Here is a 16624-nt window from a genome sequence, read left to right on the forward strand (position 1 = left end):
CCCCCCCCGTTCGCCCCCGCCGGAATCGCGCGCGCGCCCCCGCCCGCCCGCCCGCCCCTCCCTCCGCGGGGCGCGAGCGCCCGGGATAATTGGCTGGCGGACGCGCGCGCGGCGCCGAGCGGGCGGGGGCGCGCTCGCGCGGAGGCGGCGGCGGCGGGGGCGCGCGCGCGCGCGCGGCAGCGGCTTCACTTCTCTCCGGGCAGCGGGGGCAGGAGCGGCGGCGGCGGCGGTGGGAGAAGCAGCAGCAGCGGCCGCCGCTGCTGCTCGGGAGAGAAGGGAAAGGGCAGGGGAAGCCGAGAGCGAGGAGCGCGGGGGAGCGGGCTCATGACTCAGTGAGCGGCTGCAGCCCCTTCCCAGCCCCGCGCCCGGCCGGAGTCGGGGCGACCGCGACGGATTGTCCCGCAGCCTGTGCCCGGCACCAGCGAGAGAGAGACCTGCGCTCGCCTGCAGGTAGCAGAGGCTTTTCCCCCGTCCCTCCCGGGGTACACCTACCTCTGCCCCGGCTGAGCTTTCCGTCTGCCTCCCCTCCCCCCGCAAGGCTCCTACCCCCTCGTCGCTACCTCACGGCAGCACCCTCCCCCCCCTATTTATCTGCGACCCTCGCTCTCTACCTTTATCTTTCATCCTCCCTCCCCCCTCCGCATCCCCCCGGCACTGCCTGGTACCCCCTTCCCTCCTCGTCATCCCTGGCCGTGCCCTTTCTTAGCCTCCGTCCCGGCCGTCCCTCTCCGCCCCCGGCCACCTCGGCATCTCTTCCGCCGCTCCCCGCTCCCTCAGGCTCCATCCAGCCTCCATTGCTCCTCAGCACCCCCACACCCCTTCAGCAACTCTTCCGTGTCCATTTGTCCTGCTCGCCCCGCTGCGGGCGGGAGAAGGGACCACCCCCGCTCCCCCCCGCCCCTCCGGCCCCGCTCCGCGCTGATCGCGTGGTCCCCGCGGCACTCGCTGCGCCCCTGGGTCGCTCCGGCGCCGGGGTACCCCCTGCCCCCTCCGTGATCGAGCCTCTCGGGATGCGCCATCCCCACACCGCTCCGCCGCAAGCACCCAGTGGGCACCCCGGGCTGGAGACCCTCGGGAAGGGCACTAGCACTCCCCCGCCCCCACACGGAGCGCCCCGAGGAGCCCCGCAGCCCAACCCTCTCCCTTCCCTCATGTGCCCCCGACGTCTTCCTCTCGCAGTCTCCTCCTCCTCCTCCTCTCCTCGGTTGTCTCCTACTTCTCACCCTGGCCCGGCCGCCTCCCGCCCGGCTGTGGGGGTTCGGGGTGTGTGTATTTCTGGGGATACCCATGCCCACCATCAGCTCCCGCACGGCTGTGTCTTCCCGACGGGCGAGCCACGCTTCTGCCCCCGGGCGGCTGGGGGGCCGTGGGAGCCCGGGCCTCTCGTCCCTTCCCTCCAGGTGCCCCTCTCAGTGGCGGACCCTACCCGGCCACAAACCGGGAGCCTTCTGCCTCCCTTCCTGCGATGTTGTGGTCCTTTTGCCCTTTACGCTTTCTAATGAAGATGAAGTAAAGCGGCTGCTGCCGTTGCTGCTCATCGTGGGCCCTGCAGAAATGTTCAATTTATCTTGGCTTAAAGAAAATTAAGACCGCTTTAAAAGGACATCATCACTAGCTCTGCCGCCCTTGGGGACTGATCTACACATTGCCAGGATCTTGCTGTCCCTAACTACGGGATTTTTTTTTCTTTTTGGCGGGGGGAGTGTGATGGTGATTGGTGTTGGGTTTTTGTGACTGTATGTATTTTTGTTTGGTTTTGTTGTTTTGGTTTTTGTTTTTTGTTTGTTTGTTTGTTTTTATTTTGAGGAGGAAGTGGAAGGTGCCAGTACGTATATTTGACAAAAGCAAAACCTTTTGGACTCTTCACTTTGAATTGGTAGTTGTAGTTACACTTGTAATCTCTCTCTCTGCTTATTCATCTCACGTTAAGGGAAAGACTTTAAAGTCCCCTTTCACTCCTTCCTCTGTCCCCTCTGCTCATTTTTCTCTGCTCAACAGCAGGGAGGTTAGCAACCCTCGTCTGAATGTAGAATAGCCTGGCAGTCGGGGACCTGGACATCGTGTGTCTTCCCTCTTGCTCTGTGTGACAGTTGCAAACACACTCATGGCTGTTCAGATTCAAGGAGTATCTTGTATTTCTGTGTTAGTGGCAGTGAAATATTTTTTTTCACAGTGTCATCCCCTCAGTTGATTTTTATTTTTTTCCCAGTTGTTTGTTCATGTGTTTGGCTGTCTTGTAAGTTTAACCCTATTTGAAGCGTCTAACCTCAGGCCCTTTAGCACTCACTTTTACTGGAATATTAAGCATCCCTTGAACTGTGCAGAAATTCCTAAAATTGGAGATATTGTGAGGAGATGGCATGGAAAGAATTGCCTGAATGTCAGAAAGGGGAACAGAGAAAGAAGGAGAAAGGAGAGACAAAAAAAAAATAACCGAAACAAAAAAACCCCAAGAAATTAGCCAGACATCAAATGACAGATTGAAGCATTTTCCTGTTGTAAATGCTAGCATTACATGTTACAGTAATTATATGCTCTGGGCTACTGTTAGTGTTTGTCTGCTGGATAGTAACCTGAACTTGTGAAGTGAATAGAGTTGTTTTTTGGATAATAGTAATATTTATAGCCAAGATTATTCACAGCAGATGTCCTATGTGTATAAGCATTACTAAATATGCTTTTAACTTTCTGGCCTACAGTGTTAAAGCCTATGTACATTGTGAAGAGATATTTTTTCTCTTTAAAATGAGGTTTACTAAGCAAAGTTCAGAACTAAAATCTAGAGCAAATAAAGGCCATCACAAGTGTTATAAAGAGAAATGAGGTTGTATTTTAACTGTATGTAGAAGCAAAGAAAATGGGTACTTACTATCAAAATTGCATTATAGTTATTAAATGCATATTTTGACTTGTCAGAATATGATATTTTTGTGGTTTATTACCTCTAAATCTTCTGTTGCTTTTATCTTAAAATCTGACAACTAAGATTTAAATATCTGAACATCAACCTGTGTAAATATACAAATTATGTTAAGTATAATGTAGCTGTACCATAGGAAAGATTGTTCTCTAGGAATGAACAATTTTTGTATTTTAATTTTAGGATGAAAACTATGCATTATTTTGGTTGCTTCGATGAGCAGGCTAAGTGTTGTGTATTTATATAAATTTATATATGAAAATATTATTTTCTGTGATAAAATCCAAAATGTAGTTTAGGCTGATTAAGGGAAACCTTAGTCCCATATCCATCACTTGGTATTGCTTGCTATTTCTTTTGATGCATTAACATTTTGAATGGATGCTATACTTCCATAATTCTTGTTCGTTATAGCTTTACAAATCAGATAAAAAACCCCTTCTTCTTCCTGAAGTTAGTTGCATGTATCAATAATGCCTGAAGAGATTATTTCTTCCACTCCACAGTGTGTAGTATTTGATAGAATTAGATCTTGGTAAAGGGTTTTTCAAAATAGGAGTAAATTTATTTTCTTACATGCAGCTGAAACTACAACACTTTACAGACTTTTCTAAAAAGCATCCATTCCAATATAACCCTGTTGGCATTGATGTTACTTTACTTTTACTTTACTGTCTCTTTCCATAAATATAGGGAGCTGAACTTTGCTTAATCCATAGAATGAGTAAGGTTGCATCTGAGCCTGAAATACCATTATTCTCCCTTGAGCGAGTCTTAAAACATACAGCAGTTAAGGTGAATAGTTTTGTTCTTAATTCTGATAGTACCTGTGCATAGGTAAGAGGAAAAGCAAGTCAAAGTTCACAGCAATTTAAAACTCTGTGTGTGAAAGCACAAATTCTTTGATTCAGATAGATTTGATCAGAAAACCACCCAGATATATGGAGATTGTGTGGGTGTAAGCAAGTAAAGTTTGGGCCTATGTGCTTTGGAGGTAGTTCTTTTATTAAAATCTTTAGAGGAGGATATATAAAGTAGGTATATAAACTACAGATTGGGAATGAAAAGAAAGACTTGAGTTTCAGTTTGGTTTTTGGTTTATGTTTTTTGTTTGTGGTTTGGTTTTGTTGTTGTTGTTTGTTTTTGGTTTTTGATGGTGGTTTTTTTTTATTATTTTGTTTGTTTCTTTTGTTTTGTGTGTGTGTTTTTTTTTTTTAATAAAAATCAATCAGTGCCACCACATATGCTAATTCAGTAAGGGTTTTTCATGGACATCTGCCCTTCATTAGAACAGTTTGAAAAGTCATGACAGCTGTAACAGTGGGCTTGTAATTCCTCATCTGTCAGCATATTGTTATACTATTTAAAATGAAGGAAAAAATAAAATAGCTAACTAGTATCAGAAGTGTGCAAATAAAGCATTAACTTGACTTCTGAAATATACTGAGATTTCTTGCTGCTTATGCTTTCTGACGGCTTTTTTCCTTCATGTTGCCTGACTGAAATTTGTCAGAAAAAAGCTTCCTTATATCCTCTACCAGTGTGCTTACCGCTCTAGAAGTGTATGGTTTCAGTAAATATAAACAGTCCTGTGTTAGTGCTTTTTGGTTCTGTGACTGTTTCCATCGAGCATGCCAAGATGTAGATTTTGTAATGTGGAAACCCACATTAAAGACTTGGAATGAGCCCATAGATTTGTTTCATATGGGATAACAGAGAGTGTTAATACAGTAATAACTCTCAGTTTTTAAAGAACTATGCTATGTTTGAACCGGTGGCATAGTGATGAGATAGCTCATGCATGGCATTGCTGAGTGGTTGAAAAATATAATTCACAGTGAATGGTACTACACTTGCTGGATTATGTTTCCTACTTCAATAACTTCTGCTTTTCATAGATATATATATATATATATATATATATAGTGGGCTTTTTTGTTGGGGTGGTGGTTGTTGTTGTTTGTTTGGGGTTTGTGGTTTTTTTTTGCAAAGGGTTTTAAATGATCGGCTTCTGAATTATTGTCAAGACACTTCTGGCAAAACTCTTCAGTACTAAGATTACTGAAGTGCTGTAACACAAGTGTAACATATTAGGACAAGGCCATTATGTGTTCTTTCCTTAAGGCATGTAAGAAGTAGTGTCACTGGGCAGTTTCTTCTCAAAAAGCTAACTTCTGTTGTTTGTTTTGTTCAGTGCAGCATCTGCCATGTCTACAGAGGGGCAGAGAGTGGATGATAGTCCAAGCACTAGTGGAGGCAGCTCTGATGGAGATCAGCGTGAAGGTGTTCAGCAGGAACAAGAAAGGGAGCAAGTTCAGCCCAAGAAAAAAGAGGGCAAAATATCAAGCAAAACAGCTGCTAAACTGTCAACTAGTGCTAAAAGGTACGGTGTTCTTTTTGGTTTTTATTTTAAATTCTCTTTTTTCAGCTCAGCATCAGATGTATGTATTGACTCAGTATATAAATTTTCTGATGGTTTTATTATAACGCTGCTATATTAGTGTAATATCCTCTTGAGACTGGTCACAATAATGAGACCTGTATACTTTTTCCTTTCTTTGACAGATTGGCTCTTTCACATGGTTTTAATAGTTGCTTGCATGATAAAAGCTGACATTTTTTTATTGCTAGTAAAACTCAGACAGTTTTGTAGCCTTATAAAATATATCTCTGTATGTGTGTATGTGTGTATGTGTGACTGATGTTGAAACTTGTCAGTGTAACTTACAGTTAATTAACCATAAATATATCAGACAGTTCAGTAACTCAGCATGTTAGGACTACTGTAATACCTATTGTTGTGAAGTACTGCATTTTCTTTTCCCAGATGGTCAGGTCAGAAATATCTGAGTGAACAACAAATGCATGTTGGTTTCATTACTAAGCTCTGATCTGTTTCATTACCCATTTATTTTCCTTCCCTTTTCTGCTTGAGAGGAAAGGTTGGTTTGTAGAATTGCTATTTAAATTATTCTATGCTATCATGTCCATCTTCAGATAACGATTGTCTTGCTTGGACCAGACAGAAGGAATTTACAGCTTAGTGTTGCTTCCTTAGTACACATAGGGTTGTTAGTCTAGGCAAATGGGATTATAGTGATTGAAGTTAAAAAGCACTCATAAAATAATCTGACAAGAGACCAATTCTGCAGACTGTCCTGATGCAGAATTCCCAGATCTCATTTCTTTACTAATCCAAGGCTGTGTAAACTAAAACCGTTGTACCTCTGTGGTGCTGTGGTAAAGGAGAAGCATTGAGCCCCTATTGCTATAATTTATAACGTATGCAGGTAGTCCCAGTCCATAAACACCAGTATATAAATGTATGTACATGTCTTCAGGATTCAAGTCTTTGTCTTGCCTTAATTTGTCCCTTACCAATTACATACTTTTCTGTCTTTCCAGTGGGGTATTGTCATGCTTTTCTTTTGCCATAGATACTTTCCTTACAGCTAGCTTTTCTTTATTCTTTCTTCTCTGTAGAAATGCTTTCTGGACACCCATTCCTACTAAGACACTATTAGGAGTCATATCACTGGTTGTATCACTTACAGAATAGCCAGCAAAAGCTGCCCATGTTTTGTTTTATGACTAAAAGGAAAAAAAAAAAACAAACCAAAAACACCCACCCAGCTTTCACTGCAAACCGTGCTGTTACTCATGTAGTTAATCCTCACAGCTGTTATGGTTTCTGGCCTTGTTCTCTTTTGTCTGCTTCCTGCTATTATTATTTTTTAAATATTAGGAATATTGGATTAGTCATGACTTTTAAGGTCATAAAAAGTAGTTTTCAGTGTCTTTAGAAAGCACTCTGTGTATTCTGAACTTTGTACAATGTCTGGTGTAATGATGCCGCAATTCTGACAAGAGCTTGTGGACACTATCCTATTAAAAAATTAATAATGAGATGTCAGAAATTGGTCTATTAATCTTAGCTTTGTATCTTCAAAGCTTAGAGCTTTTATCAACATGCATTTTACAGTGATAAAATTACTTAAACCTTTTAAAGTTTAATCACATCTGCTTATGGTTCTACTGAAACTAATTATGCCAGCTGCTGACACCAGTACATTTGCTAGTTAGACTCTAAAGCCAGTTTCATGTGCATACTAATACTAATATATTTAAAAAATATACACTTGAGTATACATCTTAAAAGCTGACATGACCTACAATAGTTCTTTAGGTATGTACCCAATAAATAATATTTTGAAAAAAGTATGAGTGCTGGTTGTCGTAGCACTTTCTGGAAGGATCACAACAACATCATTTTTATAGTAACAGGGTTTTTTAGCAGTATTTTTTTTTCTTTTTTGTTTTTAAGTATTCAGTAGTTTGTCGCTGTGTTAGGTTTGGGATTGTACCTTCTGCATTCAGCCAGGTTTTTGTATTACAGGTTTTATTTCTTTGCTTTTTAATTAAAATCAGTAGTGTCTCAAAAAAGGTAAATCAGGATTTAAAGCAGAGGATAAAAAGGAGTGGAGTATCATAGAGGAAGGAAAAATGTCTTAGGGTCCTCAACATGATATAAGTATTACAGAAACTGTCTGTATCAAATATCTTCGTAGTAATACTGTTAATTTTGTTCATTAGAAGTCAAAAGTAGTGCAGGATTAATAAGGCTAGACTCTGTTACCCTCATTATAGTTAAAGGAGTCAACTCTGCTAAAATCAGTAAAACACTCAAACAACAGAGTGTTGACAGTTGAGGCTTTGGTGAAGATTCCTTAATTCCTGTTTAAAACACAGAACACCAGTGAGTTAATGTCGCACTGGATCTAAAGTCACAGACTACAGACTTGATTCTAACCTGAGTTTGGAAATCAAATTTTCTTACTTGGTAAGCTTTCTCATACATATAGAATTGTAGTCACAATGGTTTTGGATTGCATTATGATACCTGTTGTAAATATTGGTTTAGAATGAAAATTTATACATATTTGGAAAATTTTCATTCTGCTTTTTATTTGTATTTTTATGTAGTCAGATTTACAGAATTTTCAGTAGCATTAGGTTTTATAGAAATGAAGATTTAGGAGACTTTTGCTTGTGTAATAGTAAACTGCTACCATGTCTTATGTATGGACATACTGTTCATGCGGCTTAAGTGCTTTCCAAAGTGATCTGATTACAGGGGCTATATGAAACCACTCAAATTTCTATTTGAGTAAGATTTTTGCTTTTATGATACAGGGTTTCTTCTGTTAGCATTGCTATAGCTGGCATCAAGAAAGCAGAATGCCATCACGTGCTGTGCTTCTCTGTTAATACTTTTAGGGGTAGCTGATATACAGGTGTAATAGCTTACAGCATATGTCATACAGCGTACCGGTCCTTCAATTTTCCTCACCCAGAGGGCATCACCTCAAATAGCAACCTTTCTTACCTAACATGTCAAGATTGAGAAACTCGCTGCATATCACAATTACAGTTCAGACACGGAATTGAATTGCTGTCCTTGAAAACAGCAGGCATCTTGTTACCTCTTAAGTAGCAAATCTTAGCATGACCTTTGGATTGAGAGAAGTGTAACCATTCTTGGCTGACGTAGCTCAAAAAATAAATGTATTGTTTTGCTTGGCTCCTGAAGTTGCTGGTTGAAAATCTGTCAACTTTTGTGTCCAATCCTGACATTTTTAAATAAATATCTGTACCTAGAATAAATTGTGAACTGTAAAACTTTAGTTGTGATCTTTTCATTATTGAAAAAAGTTACAATCTTATGGAGTAGCAAATAGGTAATAGATTAAATTTGTTCAAAATTCAGCAAAGTAAAAATGAACCTTTTTTCTCCTCCCCTCCCTTTTTTTTAATCTGAGAGGTTTTTTAGAGCACTGTTTTTGAGGAATCTAGGAATGGTATTTAGGATGTTGAATATGACAGCAAAATATAGACTGCTGTTTCTTACAAGAAATGTCCTTGTCATTTATCCATCTTTTAGTATGTGGGTGAGAATATTTCTTTTCCTGCAATATGAAGCTAACCATCTTTAGATCAATTTCCTGCTCAGTCACAGTTTGTTTAGTAGTGAAATACGTACCAGTGACTGCACTTCCAAGTATTTTCTAAGTAGCATATTCTTTGGTATAGGGTATTGATTCACCTGGCTTTTATGGGTAAAGAGACATGTATTTTAGAAAAGTAGATGTGGTAAAAATAGTTTATTGTCATATAGTTTTTATTTTATATTTCTTTCCAGTTAATCACGTTGGGAAATCCTCTGATGATCACTTCTCTCTTAGCTTTAGAGAACTTTAACTGCTTCAAGAAGGACACAACACACTGTCCCCTTAGGCTTGGAACAGTAGTAAATATATGTCTGTGAGAATTAATAATATTTGAAATCCAAAATGTACTTTCATGCTTCTGAATTTATGGGTAGATTAACCGTTGCACTTGTATTGGAAGGCAACTGTGTTTGTTCTTTTCTGATAGTAAAACGGAGGAGAAAAATATTGTTTTTATGTGTGTGTGTGTGTGTATATATATATGTATATATATGTATATATATGAGAGAGGGAGAAGTCAAATGACTTCTCTAAGACCAAGCAGAGTATCAGATCTGACACTGCAAATAAAATGTCCTGTGTGCAGCCCAGGGCATTGATTACTAGCAAGGGCTTCACCCCCTGCCATCAACCCACTTCCCAGTATGTAGTAAACCATTATGTCATTAGTTTAAATATAAACTGGATAGATATAATTATTTTAATTTAGACTTCTTTTTCACTCTGACATGGCTAAACATAACTGTTATTGAGGCAAAAAATCCAAAGAGAGAGATGCCAGAAAGGACCCTGAAAAAAATGTTTTGTTGCTGGAGGCCACATATCCTGACGGCTAATTCTCTGTGGTCACCGAAGGAAATGAGATACATCCTCTCCTATGGCAGATTCTGAGGGCAACTCAATGGAGATATGAAGAAAGTGCCAGAGCACATGCAGACAAAGGCCTGCTTGCACACTGGAGATCTCTATTAGTGCAAGGCTCTCTGGGATGCTGTCCGACAATTTAATTGTAACTTTGAATGCTGTGACATGTGAACAAGACATTGCATGTCAGCTGCTCTACAGAAACTGTTTATGAATAAGCTCTCAGCATGAATGCAAGGTAAATTAGGGTTGCAACAAAGAGTTGTAAGGTGTATAAATTAGTTTGGGAAACCACAGAGTAGGAGAGTAAACATGGACAACTTGCTGAGGAGCAATTGATGGACAGTATTGTATTAATGTGTTGTATCTTGTTTGTATAAAAATAATCATGAATGAAATATCTCTTTGTCTTAGATGCTTGCAAGAGCAGTTAGGACTTTTGAACATTAATAGGCAGTGCCATCTGATCAATTTTTATGGCATGAAGCAGAGAGGTGTTTTGTCCTTGTTTGCTCAGTCACAGAGGAGCTTGATAAAGGGCCATTTTAGTGCTTTTGGAATTAGAAGTCAGAAATTTTCAGTTGAACTACAACAGATGGAAAAAATGAGAGACTTGTTTTCAGAATTTAAGGAACATGGGTTAGGATTTAGGAAGAAGAATGTAAAGTTTTTGATCTAGGAATCAAGTTGTTGCAGTTGTCAATCCATTTTTGACGTGTTTCAGACTCATTGTAATGCAATGAAATATTAACTGCTCTTACTTCTATATGTAAAGTAAAGGAATGATCCGTGACTCTATGAAAGTTCAGTGCTACCATTCTGTAACTTCACAAAAGGTTGAAAAAGCAGAGCAACCCATAAAACATGAAATTGAAGAATCTATGCTACCTAGGTTTTCTGTGGTTTGAATTTGCAATTATAATTTCAAAATCATGGCAGAAATTTGTCATATACAGAAGAAATATTTTAAGCCTCTCCCACAGTTCTAAGATCTCCCTTATAAAAGGTGTGAATTGTTAGGATTGTTTAAATGGCATAACTTTTTAAAAACAACGTGTTTATTGTACCTAAACCTCACTAATTAAAAAAGTATATTTTCAGTGTTACTACAATGATTTGGTGCTTGATTAAGCAATCTGTGCTTGTATTTTTATAAGAAAGGTATGATATTTATTGGGGAAATTCTGTGTACTGGAGATAAAAATATTTCAATGAGTAGAGGAAGCAAGTAAAAGATCAAATTGCTCCCCCTGAACTGAAGTAACTGTGTAGAGTTGGGGTGCGTGGAAGTTAGAAGAAAATCTAAGCATCTGGAAGAGTGTTTTTATCTTTGCAATTATATCATCTGATCTAATAAATGATTATTACCTCTGCCTACAAATCTTGCCCACATATGTCCTAATTATTTTAGAATACGAATGATAAAGGCTACAGTTTCTGGTTCAGGCCAATTCTTCTATTGCCATTGATTCATTTATTCACTATAGCTGTAAAATCAACTTATAGTGGCATAAGGGGAATTTTGATAGTGGCTGTGAGACTCCTTAACATGTAAGATTGTGTTTGGATCTTAACATTATATAGAGAATTAAACTGCTCATTTTTATGTTATATATGCCAATATACCTGAATGCTTATTTTGATAAGCCATTTTCTTTGCCTGTATTTATATGCAAAATGGGTAGCAATCACTTTTAACAAGATATGTGTAAGGCAGGCCTGAACTTTTGGCTTGTGGCTTTGGCATGTATTTCAGGAATTTGTGTGGTGTTATTATGCAGGTTTTCTTTCTTAGCATAGGGAATAACAGGAATAACAATTTGTTGCTGTACGTGAAATCCTGTGAAGGAGAGGGCAAGAAGAAAATACTCCAGGTATCTTGAATTGGTTTACTTTTTCTTCCTCCTTCTGAATGTTCATGTTTTTGCATTGAAGTAGCCTATAAAAAAAGCCTTGGGCACAGTTTATAGGGAAGGTGGCCATTACAGTCTTGCTTATGGCATCATACTTTGGGAACTGTAAACTCCTACAAGTTCCTTTGGGGACTCTGTAAACTCCTACTCTGTATAATTAAATTTCTTCAGAGGTCAAGATAGTGGCTCTCATGCAAATGCTGGTGTAAGGGAAAAGAGCCCTTATTGCCAGCTGTGGCAGAGATCAGGCATTCATGGACTTGGCTTGGAAGCATCAATCTGGGAATATCCAGAAATCTTTAACAACGAAGTTGCTCTCCCTGCAGGAAGAACTCTGGCAGGATGCCTGCAATGTCTTTATTGGTGACCTGGAGGATATGGCAGAGTGCACTCTAAAGTTTTCAGCCTACAGCAAGTTTGGGGGGAGCACTTGGTACATGCAGGAGCAATGATATGGCTCAGAGGGATCTCGCTAGGCTGCAGGAGGAGGTTGACAGAGAACTCATGAAATGAGGACTTAAACGCCTTGTAATGATACATACTGGGGACCATCTCTGCTGAGAAGGGCATGGGGACCCTGGCAGACAAGAAGCTCAATGTGAGGCAGTAACAAAGGCTGACTGCATCCTGGGATGTTTTAACAGGGGCATAATCTGTAGGCAGATGGAAGAGATTTATCTCCCGATACTCAGCTCTCGTTAGACCGTACCTGTGATAACATTTACCTGGTTTTGATCCCTCAGTAAAAAGAAGGCACATATCAAAGCAAGTCCAGCAATATGACCCCAGGCTAGCCAGGGAGCTGGAGCACTTCGCTTTGGGGGAGCCTGATGGCAGACCCGCAATGCCTAGGAGGAGGTTATATAGAGAAGACCAGCATGTGCTTATTCTGGGTGGGTAAGAGACAATTATCCTTGGAAGTTGGGGGGTTTTTGCCCTGCTAGTACAATATACATTAAGAAGCTAAATGTTCTGGAGTGCAAGAGCTTATAAGAGATATAGGCAGAGGAGAAATAGAGAAAGAGGATACATGAGACATTCAGTAATTGTGTAAGTGAGCAAAGGACCTGAGAACCCTGACCTATAGAAAAAGTGTGATTTTCTAGGTGGCTGCTCATGGCATTTGTCCCATATTGGAAATTCATGTTTCAGAAAAGATTTAATGTTTGCTTCCATATGTTCTTGTGCAGTCTCATGAAGCCTTATAGCATCAGCTTTCCATCAGACACTTTAGGAATTATATTTTGTTCCTATTGATTGCTGTAGAAATGTTCATAAAGTTGAAAGAAACAGATTGCAAAAAAGTCCTGATAATATTTTTTTTTTCTCTTAAGAATTCAGAAAGAACTTGCAGAAATTACATTAGACCCTCCTCCAAACTGTAGGTAAGTTCACCTGGATTTTATTAATTTGGAATATGGAAATGAAATATGTGGAATTATGGAAACTGCGTAGGGAAATTGAGTAAATTTTAGCTATTAATTTGTGCTGATTACTTAGTAATTTTGAAATAAAAGCTGATAGATAAAATATTGCCTAAATATAAGGAGTTGATATGACATACTTCCCAGTAACCAAAGTAATGTTAAAAATGGATGAACTCTGTGATGCAATGATAGATAGAGGGCAAAAATCAAATCACCCTTCATTTGAGGCATTAAATCGATAGCATTTTGTTTGATTCTATAAAATGTGATCTTGGTGGCGGTTGCCTGGTATGTTTGAGTCCTTTTCCTTGCAATTTGTTAACACATTTTTAGTACTTAACAAATTATTACTGATTTTCTGACTGTGTTTGTGATGATCAGTTATGGTGTTGGGTGGAAACTTCCTGAAATAGAGTATTTAATCCTACAGACTTTCTTATAATGTCTATGTGTTTGTTTGGCTTGGTTTTGGTGGGGTTTTTTTTTTGGTCAGGTACATTTACTTGTGGTGTGTTTAAAATTGGCTTTGCAGTGAATGATGAGGTAGACCTAGAAACCCTCGCTGTCTGGTGGCTGGGGCTGGATGCAGTTGTTTTCAGATGGCTGTCTCGGGCTTCTTATCTGTCAGCTTGACATACGGTCAGTATTGGAGCTAGGCCAGGGCTGCATGCACAGCGCTGCTTAAAGGAGCCCCTGCACCTCTTGTGGTGGGAGGTTAGGTTTGGTGCAGAAAAATAGCTTCCACCCAGTCCTGCCAACTCGTTTCAACTGATGTGGTTAGTAGGTTTCATTCTGTTAGTGCAGGAAAAAGAAATGGCTGATTGCATGCAGCTTTTGTAATGAATCCCAGTTTCACTATCGAATTAACTAAGCAACTGGTAGTAAAAATGACAGTCAGCTTTATTGTTTTGGTCTTGTGACAAAAGTATGTGTGAGAAAATATTCTAACAAGATTTGATGTGGTTGTGCTGAATCTCAAGATATATATAAGTCAAGTGGCTACGTACTAAAGCTCTGCGTGGTGAAGTGGCCTTGCAGTAATAGTGTTCAAAGAGTATTTCAGTCAATTAGGATCAACAGTTTTTTGCTAGATAAAACATTTTAATAGCTAAGCTGTTCTGTCATGCTTACGACTGTGTGTGAGTCTTCAATCACATCAAAGCAGTTTCATATGGCAGATTTTACTTCGGTGTTGATGACTGATGCCTATTAGTGGACTGATTTGCTGAGATGAATATAAAACTTCAGTCTGTTGTATAAGAATGCATGTCTTTGAACTGAGTGTAAAAGGCTTGCAGTTTTTACAGCAGTGTCATTTTTTCTAGTTTTCTGAAGCCTTCCCTTTATAACAAAGCAGTTGTTTCAGTATGCAAGATACTGTTATATTTGATTTTCTTTTGCTAGCAAGTGTAAAGTGAGCATTGGCTGTCTTAGTGGAAAGCCCTTAAGTGACTTGCAATTTAAAAAAAAAAACACAAGTGAGCTGGAGATTTCCTGGGTTTGTTGAATTATTTACACTAATGATAAAATAGCAATAAAGTACACTGCATGATGCTGTTTTGCAAAATCACAAAATTACATCTAACTTCACGTGTCTGCTGCTTTAACACAGTTTTTAAGATACAGGATTACTTCATGTTGTGATCTTGATAGATAACCATTAGTAACTTTACTATTAGCAAATATGTTTTTATAGTCAATACAGAATCACTTCATTTAGTTTTATGCTCTGTTGACATAGTCTAAACAGTGTTTTCATTTGAACTTCATCTATTTTCTATTATAGCTAAACATTACAAAATAAATACATCAGCCAGACATGATTCTTCGGAGAATAATGAAGAAAACTGAGCTATTGTGCAGTATATCTTACCCTAAAGTATTAATACATTCTTTCTTGGGTTTAGTGAAATTTAGATCATTGTTATAAGACATTATATTTTCTGTTTAAAAACCCCAGCCATATTTTATAAAGATAAATTCCTTACAGATGTAGGAATTTAATGTTACTTGAAATGGTTGTGATTCCAGCTTGCCTTCCCTATGTGTACTGTTTTATATATAAAATAAATTAAGATTGGTCAACAGGAATGTGATAAATCCCAAAACTAAATGTCATAGAAGGCATGAGAAGGCTTTATTATTCAAAAATGCTGTCTTAAGTAGTTACTTAGGAAGTTCTGATAGGCAGGATATGGAGCTGAATTGGAACTTGGGTGGAATATTGCAAGTAGGTTTGCAAGACTTTCCGTTAACTACACCAGGCCAAAGCTTCAGGGTTTTCCCTTTCAGGAAAAAAAAACAAAATGGAACAGTATCTGTAGTACAGTAGCATCCCTCAATGGTATATTGGCTAAATAGTCCGTACAAGCTCCAAAGCAGTTGCAGATTCCACTGCTGCAGCAGCTGCAATCTTAACATTTCCCCTGCCTCATCCTCATGAAGAGGATAGGCTGTATAATCTTCGTGTTTGTCTGGAAGACAACAAAGTCTTGCTCACAAATGTGCCTTGTAATTGGCAGATTATCACTGCTGCGACTTGCAGCATCTTTCCAAAAATGTGGAAAGCTGTGGGTTTTAGAGTTTGTAAAAAAAAAATCTGTCACTTTTGGCTTTAAAAGAAGATTTAATGTTATAAGAAACTAAGAGTTGCCTGTCTCCCTAGGTATTCATATTCTGTAGTTTGGGTACTGGGCGATGGAAAGAGTCCTCTACACTTCACAAAGTTTGGCTCCTTCCTCAGGACTGAGAATGTATAATGTTCTAAACATAAAAAAGCCAAGCTGAGGAGGGGGTTGTGGGAGTTGAGCAGTGTAATCATTGCTATTTTTGGAGGAAGGCATGTAATAAAAAAGCCTGTTATACTTCACATTTAACAGAAAGAACTGGATGGTTTTCAGTATATGTTTTCCCATCCCTCCCCCCATTTAACTTTTTTGTTGAGCTGAATTTACTGTCAAGGAGAGTCCTGAATGTGAAGGAGGTACATTTGTGTTTCAAATTTGCAGCATTGTGAAATTTCAGTTTGTCAGGAGATAATATGCCTAAATTGTAGACATTGGCCACTCTTCTTTTTTTTCCACCTCATTGAAATGCCAAAGCTTTATTACTAGAAATGTTACATGTATTATACCTCAGAGTAGTGCAGAGTATACCTTTTCTCTCAGGTGATAAAACCTTCATATTTAAGTATCATTTTCATATATTGCCTTGCTAAAAGCAGGGAATAGTTGGGAAATCTTGTAGCTAGAATAATGCCTTTTCAAACTTTCCCATATTTTGGACTGCCTCTTGTCCAAGACAATAGATGTCATAGAATACAACTACTATTGTCATCATTGTATACTATTTCCCTTCTCACTGGCAAGAGAACAACATCTCTGTGGCAACTTATCCCAATTGCTTACATGGGAAAATAATATTTGGAAAGTATTTAATGTATTTTTAGTTTCTTTCAATGCAAACTTAACAGCTGGAAACAAGGAGAGCCAG

At 39.4% G+C, this 16624-nt stretch overlaps 1 protein-coding gene across 2 annotated transcripts in view; it reads left to right on the forward strand.

Moving 5' to 3' along the window:
- The first annotated feature begins 194 nt into the window (after positions 1 to 194).
- Positions 195 to 16624, forward strand: part of LOC114056090 (ubiquitin-conjugating enzyme E2 E2) — a 203709-nt gene continuing 187279 nt past the window's right edge. The window contains exons 1-3 of one of the 2 annotated variants that reach the window (XM_027880956.1): positions 195 to 450; positions 5115 to 5303; positions 13040 to 13090. In XM_027880956.1, the coding sequence (XP_027736757.1) occupies positions 5128 to 5303; positions 13040 to 13090 (227 nt within the window). In that variant the 5' untranslated portion in view covers positions 195 to 450; positions 5115 to 5127. The remainder of the gene's footprint in view (positions 451 to 5114; positions 5304 to 13039; positions 13091 to 16624) is intronic. The other variant, XM_027880957.1, reaches the window with a different exon arrangement.

Source organism: Empidonax traillii, unplaced genomic scaffold (assembly GCF_003031625.1).
Source record: "Empidonax traillii isolate 1590-97213 ecotype Southwest subspecies unplaced genomic scaffold, ASM303162v1 scaffold81:size2596050, whole genome shotgun sequence".
NCBI classification, from domain to species: Eukaryota; Metazoa; Chordata; class Aves; order Passeriformes; family Tyrannidae; genus Empidonax; species Empidonax traillii.